Raw genomic sequence first — 12,114 nt, 5'->3', positions numbered from 1 at the left:
ATGGGTGTAATGATGGTTGTATTTTTTAATTTTATGTATTTGTTTGTTCCTTGGATGTCAGGTACACAATTTTTAATCATCCCCAACCATTGGCTTCCTTTCTTTTAGGTGCAAATATTAAGCTTGTCTTATTTCTGTGTACTTCAAACCTCTCTTTAAAGACTCTTCTTTAAAGTAACATCAATTTGTTTTTACTTTTCCCTCCATTTCTAGGCCCCTGACGTTTATGGGGTCGCAGACGAAGAAGGTGCTGCTCACACCCCTCATGCATCCCGCTCGCCCCTTCCGGGTCTCCAACCATGACAGGAGCAGCCGCCGAGGGGTGACTGCCAGCAGCCTGCAGGAGCTCCTCACCAAGGTACCCCCACCAGCCCACATGGGTCCCGGGAACAAGCCAGTGCAAGACAGAGGGTCTGTGTCCTGGCCTCAGAGGGTCTGGGGGAGCCTTCTGACATTAAAGGGAATATTGCTGTGTCCCTGTCCCATAAAAGACTTAGGTACAGAGACTAAAACCTTCAAAGTAGCCATCAATTGATAATGTGGCTTTGGTTCTTTGACAGGGGGAATATAGGAGGCAGCAACTGTAGAAATCTGGTTTTGGTTATAAAGGCCAGGGACGAATTGTCCTTAATCTAAAACAGCGTCCTCGATCGCCAGATAAGGAAGAATCATAGACTCTCATCGGAGACGAGAAATGAGAATCCAATACGCCGTCTCTGAAGTGACAGAGATGTGGGCTCTTTAAGTATAACAGATACAGGGTCGTTCTTTTTATTTGTCCAAATAAGCAGGACATTTTAGAAACTGAATATTATTCAGTGTAACCCCTTATCTCACGTCATTGAAACCTCCGAAGAGGTTAGGTCCGTTTGATTTTTTAACTTCTCTTTTCCAAGCAAAGGCTGAGTCATAGACACCAGGTAAGGTACATCTTTACCATTTAAAACCCTCAAAATCGGCCAACACTTCTGGAACCATGACTTAGTTGATGCCATGGATGGGTCCAAACGGAGTCTCTCACTTCACCCCATGATGCTGGTGTGTTCTGACCTAGACCCTGGATGCCCTGGTTATTGCCAGCGGACTGGTCACTTTGGTGTTGGAGGAGGATGGCACCGTGGTGGACACGGAGGCGTTCTTCCAGACCCTGGGGGACAACACGCACCTCATGGTCCTGGAGAAGGGACAGAAGTGGACACCGGTAAGCGTGTTGTCTGGGCAGCTTCTGGGAAGGCTTCTCACCTATGGAAGTGCAGTCCCCACTTTGGGGTTGACTGGCCCACTTTCCAAATACTTCCTTTGTGTTCACCTGGTAACTGGATCTCCTACCCTCCAGGGATGCTTTCAACTATTTCTAGGAAACTTGGCATCTTTATGAACCTGGACTATGTGATTTAGAGCCAGTAATTCTGAGGGTCAGGCTTTGGCCAGTGAGGGGCTACAGATCCGGTTAGAGTGTGTGGATAAGACCTGTGACCACTCACTGTCTGTGACCTCAGGAGGTGGCGAGCTGACACAACTGGTAAAATTAGGGAGGGGTGTGTAGGTGTAAACACAGTGATTTAGGCAAGCAAAGAGGTAGAATAAAGGGTTTTATTTCTGAGAAAACTATAGGTTATATATCTTGGAAAACACTCCCACCATAAAGCACCTAAAAATGTAAAGCAAAATATTCAAACATCTTTTTATATGCCTAACTGACCTTCAAGAAAGGGAAATCCTCAGAATCCAACATTTTATGGAAACCAGGATCCAGAGAGGCAAGTAGGCAGGATCCAGAGAGGGAAGCTGGCGTCTCCCCTGTGGGCAGCCAGTGACCCCAGCTCTACTGGATTCTGGGAGGACAGCTGCCCAGAGCTCTCTCCTGAGCACCTGGCCTCAAGCTGCCCCCCTGAGGCTTTAGGGACTGCTGAGTCCCAAACCACGCGAGCTGGAGTGTAGTTTACAGAGACCCGGGGAGGAAGCATCAGTGGACGGAGTTTATTGACTGATGCTCGTGACCTAGCTGGTCCCTCTCTCCAGCCCCCATGACCCACGTCCTCATCCCCAGAACCCAGGAACGTGTCACTTTACGTGGCAAAGGGGACTTGGCATGGGGTGATGATCCTGGATTACCTGGTGGGGTGGTGTCATCACAGGGTCCTTGTAAGGGGAACACAGGAGGGTCAGCGAGGGCAGAAGCAGAGAGAGGAGTGACAGGAAGACAGGCCACGGGTCGAGGGACAGAGGCGCCTCTGGAGCCGGGACGGCAGCCCCAGCAGGACAGCCTGCGGCTCACTCAGGACCTCCAACCCCCAGAACTGTCAGAGCATGAGTCTGTGTTGCTTTCAGCCACTCAGCTTGTGGCCATTGGTCCCAGCAGCCCCAGGAAACTAATTCAGATGGAAAGGGTCTTTTCTGTTTGTTTTGTGAGTGAAATCCTCTTTTACTTAGTGGGGGAGTCGGTCGCCATGTGACAGGTTGAAGCCCCCACATGGTGGGCGCTGAGCTGGGGGTCAGGGTGGTGACAGGTGGCTGTGGACTAGAGTGGCACCGATATGGTGGTTCTTGGGGTGGGAGGAGGCTTCTCTGTCTGGTAACAGCCTGGTTGACGTGAGTCTCACGCGGGGTCTTAGGCGTCTGGACATCCTTCCTTCAGGGATCGTAAGTCCTGCCCCACTTGTAGGGGTTTCTCGGTGAGGCTACTTGACTTGACTTGGCCGGAACTTCCAAGAAGTAGCCGCCAGGGGTCTCCCTTCCTCAATCCAAAGCCTTGGAGCCTGTCCCGTGGGGAGCAGGTCCTCAGAGCATCTTCAGGGGGCTCCTGGGTCCAGATGATGGAAACCACACCCCCGTTAGGTCCCAAGTTTGGGGAGGCATCTCGATTTTGACTCAAGACCAAGGATGTTGGGGGAGTGAGATTAAAACTTTCATGCGTCAGGGAGGAGCTGTGTCAGGGGCTCAGGTGGAACTCACCCCTTGATTCTGTAATCTTAATTTTTACTAACGTTTCCTAAATGACACATACACCCCCTCCGAGGCAGCAGGACCTCGGTGCGTTAGTCAATGGGCTGCAACCATCGTGTGTCCAAGTGGGCGGGGGGGGTGGCAGGAAGAGAAGAGGGGCTCCAGCAAGAAGGGTTTGGGTGTGTTTAGGGGAATTTATAGTTTAAATTCAAATTTAGTAGATTTTTGTCAGAGAACTTAACACTCACAGCCTCAACTACTCCCAACACCTAAGGTTCATGAAAGTTGTACCTCTATTTGAATCCTGGACATTGCAGGACCATGTTGCAGCAAACCCACCAGGACGTGTGCCTGGGACATATACCTGGGATGTGTACCTGGGACAGCTTTGTTCTCTCTTGTTTCTTCTCAAAGCTTCTGTGGGAAGACTGTTTATAAACCTGGGATTTATAGAGGTCTCTGACCTTCTTTCCTAACCAAAAGGGTCTCAGGTAGACCGAGAGTAGGTCCCACTAGTGTCCCCAAGAGGCCAGCCTTCCTCCAGGGCAGGAACTAGAAATCAGGGGAGCCCACGATTTATCACACGCCATCAGCCCTGGCTTAGCCATGGATTCTGGCACTTTCCGTGGTGCTTCCCATACGGCGGGAATAGTGTGCCCGCTGGCCGTCAGGCGGGCTGTGGCACAGTCGTCAGCAGGCGGCCGCGTGGCCCTAGGTGACCAGGGTTAGTGCGTTTCCACCTCAAGTCACCGGCACACTGTCCACTGACCCCTAGACCCTGAAGCCGAATCACACTCATCTCCAGTCACTGAACAGAGCAGCTTGGAGGAGGGCACTTTCTTATGCGTTTGGACCCCATGGCAACATAAGCACACTGATCTGCTGAAAACATTCCTCGAATAGTTAGCGGCTTAGTCATAGATTTTAAGCTGACAGGACAGCTGAAACCAGCCTAAAACCAGAGGCACAGGGTTTGTTGGTCACAGTGGGGCCAGTGCTGCAGACTTTCTTCCTCCACGGCTCTAGGGTGGTACCTACATCCCAGCCTGCCAGAAGCCAAAGAGACAGGGGATCGCGAGAGTAACCTTCGACTTGTACAAGCTGAACCCCAAGGATGTCATCGGCTGCCTCAACGTGAAAGCCACTATGTACGAGATGTACTCGGTGTCCTACGACATCCGGTGCCCAGGGCTCAAGGCCCTGCTGAGGTAACAGACTTGGGGACCAGAGAGTCTGGACATGGTGGGCAGCCCCTCCCCAGCCCCTCGAGCCCCGGCCTGACTCTCACTCGTGTTGTCATAAAAACTCTTATACCACAGACTTACTCAGAAAACAAAAACTTGAGCCAAAATACATAGTTTTCTCCAAAGACCAATAAATACGAAATGGAAAGAAAACCTAAATAATAACCTAAATAATAAATAGAAAGAAGAACCAAATTCCTTTTAAAAGCTAGAGCTGTGCATTTAAAAACCTTATTTCTCAGCAATGACAGCTAAAACCAGAGCCAAGGAGATTCTGACCTGGTTTGTGCAGAGTAGCCCCCAAACCTGGATGAGGACTCGCACACATAGTTCTGTGTTACAGAACTTGAAGCTGGTGGGCAGGAGGTGCTGGCCTTTCCCTTCTCCATGCACTGCCAGGGCACCCCTACCCCACAGGCCGGGCCTGGAGAAGACAGATCCCGATCTGTACCCCAAAACAGTTTGAACAAATTCTCTATGTGCACCAGGAACACTCCTGACACCCGGCCTGTGAGCCCTGTACCAGGGGCTCCTACCCAGGCTTGCTTCTGAGCAGCCAGCTGTGTGACCTTTAACAGGTTACTCAACTTCTCTGAGCCTCAGTTTCATCATCTTTAAAATGAGGAGTTTGCTTCCAAGTTCTCTGGTCACACAGGCCCTAAATACACCTGCTTCCAGCCCTCCGTTAATCCATCACTGAGCCTCTAAAGAAGGGATTCGGGTTGGGGGGATGCAGGGAGAGGGTGACAGGAGCAGGAGGTCTTTGAAATTTGCCTAAGAGGTGCCACGTGACACCTGATGCCCCCTGCACAGCTCCCCAGCAGGGCCTGCCTGTTCCTTTGGGGCGCTGGTCCCCTCCTTCCGCTGTCCCAGGATGGCTTCCCTGAGGGAAGCACGGGGCAGGGTAGTGCGGGTGGGGAACGAGGCTTTCCTCATTCTGGAAATGAGGCTGGTCCTTCTGACGGGGCTGCACGCCCAGTACATGGTCTTGCGGGCAGACGGTGGCTTCCTTTGGCCTCCTTTCCCACCCAGAGTCATCGAGGCCTGGTTCCAGACAACAGTTACTGTCCTGCTGCTGGAATCTGGACCGCGCCCCCATTCCCCAGTGAGCTTCCTCTTTTTGCTGAGACAGGAGAGAACAGCTTGATTGCTTGATTTTTCAAGTGAGAGTTACAACAACTTAGATAAGTGTAAAGAAAGTGAACCCACCTCAGCAAAATCTTTCCCGAGAGACGACCCAGCCTTCTTGTCACTGATTCTCACCGTCTGGTGGATCTGAGGGTGGTGCGATCAGCTGTAGGAGGCCCCCAGATATGAGGCTTGGCCAGCCAGGCCCCGCAGGGATGCCAGGAGTGGAGGTCCCCACCAGTGCGGCCGAGCCCCCAGTTCCTTGTGAAGGGACGGACCTTAAAATGCGTGGAATTCCTCAGCTTTGGACTTGGTAGAGAATAAGAATTTGAGTTAGAGCTATTTTTTAGTCTGAAACAACACGAATGCCAAGTCAGCCTTGGGCTCAGATGCCCAGGGTCGAGTCGGGGTGTCCCGTCCGCCCTAAGCGAACTGGGTCACAGGGTCGCAACGGCAGGTGTGTTGAGTCCCCTCCAGCCTGGGGTTCCTTTCACCCCGACTCAACTGAGTTCAGCAACAAGCTCCACAGCCCCGGCAAGGCTGCCAGGGTTAGCAAGCAGCCAAAGGAGGACGGAGCCAGTGCTGCCTGGGCCGCCCGCTCAGCATGTTCCAGTGACTTGGTGACAGGCCACATTCAGGAGAGGCCACGAGTGGTCCCAGGCCAGTGGCAGGGGAGCTTCCGGAAACGCAGGGTCCCAGGTCCCACCCAGACCTCCGGAGCCGGCACCCGCATCTCAGCGATGGGGGGCTGTGCCCTGGGAGCTGGGACTGGAAAGTGCTGGGATGTGGGCTGTGTGGCCCTGAGCGCATGTGGGGGTGGGAGTGGGGAACCCCTGTCCTCTGCCCCACAGGCCGGACCGCCGCCCCTCCCGACTGCCCCGTCTCTTGCAGGAGCCTGCTGTGGTTCCTGTCTCACACCGCCCAAGTGACCGGCCAGTGTCTCGTCCACACGGGCACCTACATGCTCCGAGTGCTGGCTGACACAGAGGAGCGGGTGGTGCCCGGCCCGCGCCCTCGCCGGGGGATCACGAGTGGATAGGGGCTCACAGTGTGGAGTTTCCACTGGCCTCAACCCCGCAGGTCCCTCTCCAGGGACACATTCGGAAGACGCTGTGTTCCCACCACATGTCCCCTGCTCAAGAAAGAAAAGGGGCCTGAGGGCACTGCCAGGGGCCAGGCGGTGGAGGCCCCTCGGGTGGGGATGGGGTTGGGGGACGTGGGCAGCACGAAGCCTGCGGCTCCACAATAAACCAGTCAAGAGAGTCGCTGTGATACCGCACTTCTTCCTCCTGTCTTCTTCATGTCAGAAAAGCACACAAAACTCACAGAAGCAAAACTCAGCCAGAGGTGCTCTGCTAACACGTGCAATCACTTTTAAGTCTGTCAGGAGACTGGAGGGTCAGCTGTTATTGTGGGGTTTTATAATGTCGGGCCTGAATGAACCCAGTGACCTGAAAGCCTGTGGATCTGAATTTTTGGAGGTGATCAAGCTGCACTGGCAAACCTTTCCTTAAAACAAAGCTGCTCCAGGGCTTCCCTGGTGGCGCAGTGGTTGAGAGTCCACCTACCGATGCAGGGGACACGAGTTCGTGCCCTGGGCCGGGAAGATCCCACATGCCGCGGAGCGGCTGGGCCCGTGAGCCATGGCCGCTGAGCCTGCGCGTCTGGAGCCTGTGCTCTGCAACGGGAGAGGCCACAGCTGTGAGAGGCCCGCGTACCTCAAAAAACAAAACAAAACAAAAAAAACACAAAGCTGCTCCAAACCTGGGCCTGATGCAGGGCGGGTGTGGCCGAGTCAGGCAGGACCCCAGGCCACGAGGGACGCGGGGCTAGCCCCGACCACATGGCTCGGGAGGGGGCAGCACAGCTCCCAGGGGGAAATGGGGCACTGCTGCTAGACTAGGAGACCCGCAGGAGCCAGGTGCCATTCGGATCTGTGGTTTTCCTCCTAAGAAACGCTGCCACAGAGGCCTGTCCCCTTCCTGGCTGACAGCCCAGGACAGTGGGAGACACCACAGCTTGTCACAGAAGCACAGAACCGCCCGCAGTCAGACCCCTGGGCCCGGACTCGTGCTCCCCCGCCCCTACCCCCATCACAGCCCGGATCCCCTCGGAGCCCTGCTATGCCGACCTGACTCCCACCCATTCCCTGCTTCACATGCCCAGCAGCAGGGCTGGGAGCCCAGGACCGCAGGCAGGAGGGGCAGAAGTAAAGGAATTGCAGCCGCATTCCTCAGAGCACAGCCTCTTTTTCAAACAGAGCAAAATAAAAAAGGCATCTCAGGGCCCCCCTTCCCCTCCTGCTCAGCTTCTGGGGGAAATGCAGCGGGTGGGGGGGGTTGGCGGAGGTGGGTGGTGCTGCCACCGGCTCCGTGGGCTCTGCTGTGAGCGCTTCCCTTACAAGGAGCTGGGCTGGAAGCCCTTCCCGAGCGAGGGAGGAGGACGGAAATGGCTTTCCGGCACCTTCCGCTGGGCGGCTCCTGCCTCTCACTGACTGAGGGCTGCATCACTTCCCAGGGATTTGGCCTCCTGGAGAGGGGTGGCCTGGCTTCCAAAAAAGGAATTTTCACTCAGTGCCCTGATGCCTTGACTCAGCCCTCTCTCTGACTCAGCGCCCTTTCCTTACTGCGTCCAGGGCTCCCTGGCCTGTTCTAAGGGGGATTAAGCAGGGGGAGAATGTGGAACGGACAGGGGTCTTGGAAGCGGGTTACAGTCAGAAGAAGGACGGCTTAGAGTCTGGGAGTTTCTGAACGAGCTCCTCCACAAAAACCTGCATCCGCCACAGGCCTCCTGTCTCCCGCTCCTGTGTGATGAATAAATTGTGTGCAAAAAGGAAACTCTGGACGTTTCCTCTCTCCTTTCTGCCATCTTCCTCTCTGGGGATGTGGGTTCCTTTCTCTGATGATTGATCGTAGCTTCTACAAAGGAGCTGGATTTTGCTCTGGGAGTTTTCAGTCAGTCTGCGGCAGGGATCCCGGGGCCTCATCACCAGCAGGAGCCCAGTGCTTTCTCTGGGTGCTGCGCCCTCCCTTCTGTGCAGTGAGGCCCGCAGCTGGCCAGAGCTTCCGACCCGCACGCGTGGGGGCTCCCCTCCCAGCCCACCACCCAGACTCCGGTGACGGCAGACAGAGCAGGGCTGGCCTCAGGGCTCCAGAGATGGAGAGGAAGCCAGGCACCACGTCGCCCTGAGCTGTGACGAGTAAAGGCATCCTTTTTCCTCTCCGTGTCCTCAGGCCACATTTCCAGCATCCCCAGAACACTCAAGGGCAGGGCCGGTGTGCCCAGCTGTCCAGCTGTCACCACCTGCTGTGGGATTCCTCAGGCCTGCTGAGGCCGGCCAGGCCTGTCCAGGAGGCAGATGGCCACATAAAAATAGTCGGGGGCCTCGAGGTGCCACTTCTCCAGCTGTTGGGTTGAACGGAAGCCAGATTTGGGGGGGCGGGGGCCTCAGTGAAGGCATCGGGGCAGCTGCATTGGAAGGCAGGGACGGGGGGTGGGTGGGAAAGTCTCACCCAACAGGAAAGTCTTGCGACCTCCCAGCTCTCCCTGGAATGAGCATCCGACACAATGGTTCTCCTGTTCATCAGTTTCTAGTCAATCCCATTGCAGCTGAAACAGCTCATATAGGCAGAGCTGCAGAGCCTCGGCCTATCTCCTGCTCAGGAAGCCAGGGTCTAGGCGGCGGGTTACGGGTTCAGTGAAGTCAGGTGAGGACGTCTGGTGGCTGCTGGTTGTATCTGAGTCAACAGTCATACAGCTCACACCTGAGAACTGGGGGAGGGTCGGCCTCATGTTCAGTGTTCTTACCCCAATCAAATGAATTTAAAAAATAAAAGAAGCTGGGGTCGAAATGTGTGGCTCAACGGTTTACTTGGTTTCCTCACCTGGGAAGGTGCAGTGGGTACCTGCCTGGAGAGGACGGTGGGTGAACACATCCTGGAAGGACCAAGCCCCCTCCCGGTGCTGGGACCCTCTGTTTCTCCCTGGAAAGGATGAGTGAGCCACGTGGCAGGTATCTGGGAGTTGGTCACACATAGATTTAGAAGGGAAGGGCTATAGAATCGGGGTGAGCTGAGCCATGGGCGTGGGTGGGGAGGGATGTTTTCTGAATCTGGGGCCAGAGGGGCCTGTGGGCGCGGGCGCTGCCGCCACCCACTGCATTCCTGGCAACAGCTGAGACAGCTGGAGGGCGGGCTCGGCCTGAGCTGCGTCTGACTCTCCAAAAAGCCAGGGCTCTCTTGTGGGGAAGAAGGAAGAAGAATTCACACGGCTTCACGTCGGTACTACGTACCTTATCTCAGGCACCCTCCAAGCAAGGCTGTCAGCAGAGAAAGCCACCCAGCCCAGAGCCTCCGAAGAGGGAAGGCATACCGGACCACTCCCCACCTGCCCTCCATGCCCACCACCCCTGCAGGGAGCAGTTAGGACCAGACACAAACCAGCAGGAGAGGTGGGAAGGCAATTCGGGCAAATATCTGGAGGATCATAATCAGCTGTGAATGATTCTGACTCTTTTAAAAGCACCACCTGAATTTATATTTAACTCGAACAAAACCCTGATGGAAACCTCTGTTTAGGGAGGCATTATACAATTCTTCTTCATTTCCCATTGTAATATTCTGGGCCCCCCTTTCAAAAAAGGCAAGTCCTTCGAGGCTGTGAATTCTGTGCCTGTTTTCTTCCTTCACAATCACTTACTCAGTGCAGTTGCATGTTAAGTCATGTGCTGAGTATTACAGGCAACACGCAGGAAGTCTAGTCTCCAACCGGAGGATTTATAACCCAGCCCAGGAGGCAAGACTTCTAAACGTGGAATGCCTGGGCACCTGGGGACCTGGCAGGTCGGTGGGCGCATGGTGTGCGGTTGGTGCAGACATGGGGCAGGGAGCAGACGAGAGCTCAGCCCTGACACACCTACTCGGTGCTTCACATCCAACTGGAACCTGGGACCAGAAAAAGGGCCGATCGGAGCATTGCACCTGCAGGTGGCAATGATGCAGATTAACTTAATTTAATCCAATCTACAGCTTTATGTAGCAAAAAGACAAACATTCCCATTTGTGCTTTTAGTTGTGAAAGTGCAACATAGCTTTAAATATCTTTCCTGGAAGCTTCTCCTTACACAACAGCCAGAGTGGGTGAAAAGAAGGGCTGGAAGAAAAGATGATCAGGTCCAAAAGATCCAGAGATGTGCAGGGGAGGGGCAGGCAAGCTGTAAGCGCCGGGGGGAGGTGAGGAGGTGACCTGAGGGTCTCTTACAGGAAGGGGAGGGGGAGTCCCCAAGGTGGACAGAGCTTGTTGTCAGGGGTCCAAGGTCCAAGCAGGAGATACGACAGGGAGAGGCGGTGGCCAAGGAGAGCAGGAAACAAGAAGTGGGGGGCTGCCCAGGGAGAGGCTCCAGCTCCTAGGAAGGCTGGGGCCGGGGACCCACAGCAGTGTCCAAACCACAGGGAAACAAAGTTCCATGACTGGAACCAAAGGTCAGAGTTTAGAGCAGGGACACACAAAATTAAATCTTTTCCACGAATGATATTGCAAAGCAAAGACAAGGATAACTAATCAGTGGACACAAGTTCTGGCCTATAACATATTTATCACAAAAAATGTACCCTGGCATGTATATCAACGCTCATGGGATTCATCACCCACAAGGCACTGAAAACTACCAATCAACCTCTGGATGTGCAGGCGGGGCGTCCTCTGGGGCTCGAGTGTCCCAGGAAACCCCACCTCTCTGGTGCACAGCTCAGGTCCAAGCTGCAGATCCAGGGCTTTTGCCCTAAGGCCGGTGGCATCAGTGGCTTCTCTGCCCTCCAGCCTAGAAGTCAGTACCCGAGGCTCCCAGCCTGGATGGCAGATCCCACGTCTTGCCAGGACTCCTTGGTTCAGCCAGCCAGCCAGCCCTGCCTGTGCTTTCCTGGGGGTCTGCTCTGCCTGTGCAAACAGGTCCTGTCGAATTCCCCTTCAGCCGTTTCCACAAGCCTTCACTCTCACACACTCACGGGCAGCCTGCTTCCTTAATATTAACATGAAAATAGTAAGCATCATGGCGATCACTATTTGTTCCAGCACATCACATTATTATAAATGTTATTTTTCGTCTGTTGTAGACGTTACTAAACCTCGCGAGGATTATAGTCAGGACCTAACGGTGTCCAGGACGCAGTAAGGACTGTTGAAGAAAACAGGGAATAAATCAATGAATCATCACTGAAGACTTAAACAGTATCCTATGACGGGAGCAGGTGGGACCCAGCCGCTGACCTTAGCAGGCTTGCTGCCAGTGAGCGGGTCCGAGGGCCAGGCAAGGTCCCGGGGATGGTTCCTGGGGAAACGCACGGCCAATTTTCCCCGTACTTCTCACCCCCTTCAGCATGGTGCTCTGTTTGCCCCTCTCTGTGTCGCTCTCCCCTTTTCTCCTCCTGCCCTCTTCTCTCTTTCCTGACTAAAGGGTGGAACTTACTGTTTGTTCTATCAACTAAGTCAATATTTGATTTTAAATAAAAGGTGGCTGAGTATATATTTCTCCATCATACACACACACAAAAAAACAACTACCTTCCAAATCACATAATCACTTACATCAATTTCTATTTTGCTTAATGTACCCTTAATTTTTAGAGCCCAGTGCTCTCAAGCAAGCAAGCAAGCAAGGTTGCCTTCTACAACACGGGACAGAGATGTGCGTTTATGGGGTACCAACCACACATGCCGAGCGCCTGCTCTGTACGGGGCGCCAAGAGAGAAAGAAGACTTTCCATATCCCCCCACAATATGCCCAGCGACCCTGCGGGGC

General features: G+C 54.2%; 1 protein-coding gene across 1 annotated transcript; it reads left to right on the top strand.

Moving 5' to 3' along the window:
• Nucleotides 1–214: 214 nt before the first annotated feature.
• Nucleotides 215–6,590, top strand: CIDEA (cell death inducing DFFA like effector a). The gene is made up of 4 exons (XM_079717290.1): nt 215–358; nt 1,055–1,201; nt 3,973–4,154; nt 6,210–6,590. The coding sequence occupies exons 1-4, from the start codon at nt 227–229 to the stop codon at nt 6,355–6,357; spliced, it is 609 nt and encodes a 202-aa protein (XP_079573416.1). The 5' UTR covers nt 215–226; the 3' UTR covers nt 6,358–6,590.
• The last annotated feature ends 5,524 nt before the right edge of the window (nt 6,591–12,114 follow it).

This window comes from Hyperoodon ampullatus (genome assembly GCF_949752795.1).
Source record: "Hyperoodon ampullatus genome assembly, chromosome: 13".
NCBI lineage: Eukaryota > Metazoa > Chordata > Mammalia > Artiodactyla > Ziphiidae > Hyperoodon > Hyperoodon ampullatus.
The sequence above is the reverse complement of the archived record's forward strand: the minus strand, read 5'-3'. Positions and strand labels throughout refer to the sequence as shown.

What these genes read in the sequence shown, in the direction of transcription:
- CIDEA (XM_079717290.1), top strand. Translation starts at nt 227, where the DNA reads ATGGGGTCGCAGACGAAGAAGGTGCTGCTCACACCCCTCATGCATCCC. An exon ending in TGCAGGAGCTCCTCACCAAG is followed by an intron (nt 359 to 1,054) that starts GTACCCCCACCA and finishes GTTCTGACCTAG; the next exon opens with ACCCTGGATGCCCTGGTTAT. An exon ending in AGGGACAGAAGTGGACACCG is followed by an intron (nt 1,202 to 3,972) that starts GTAAGCGTGTTG and finishes CCACGGCTCTAG; the next exon opens with GGTGGTACCTACATCCCAGC.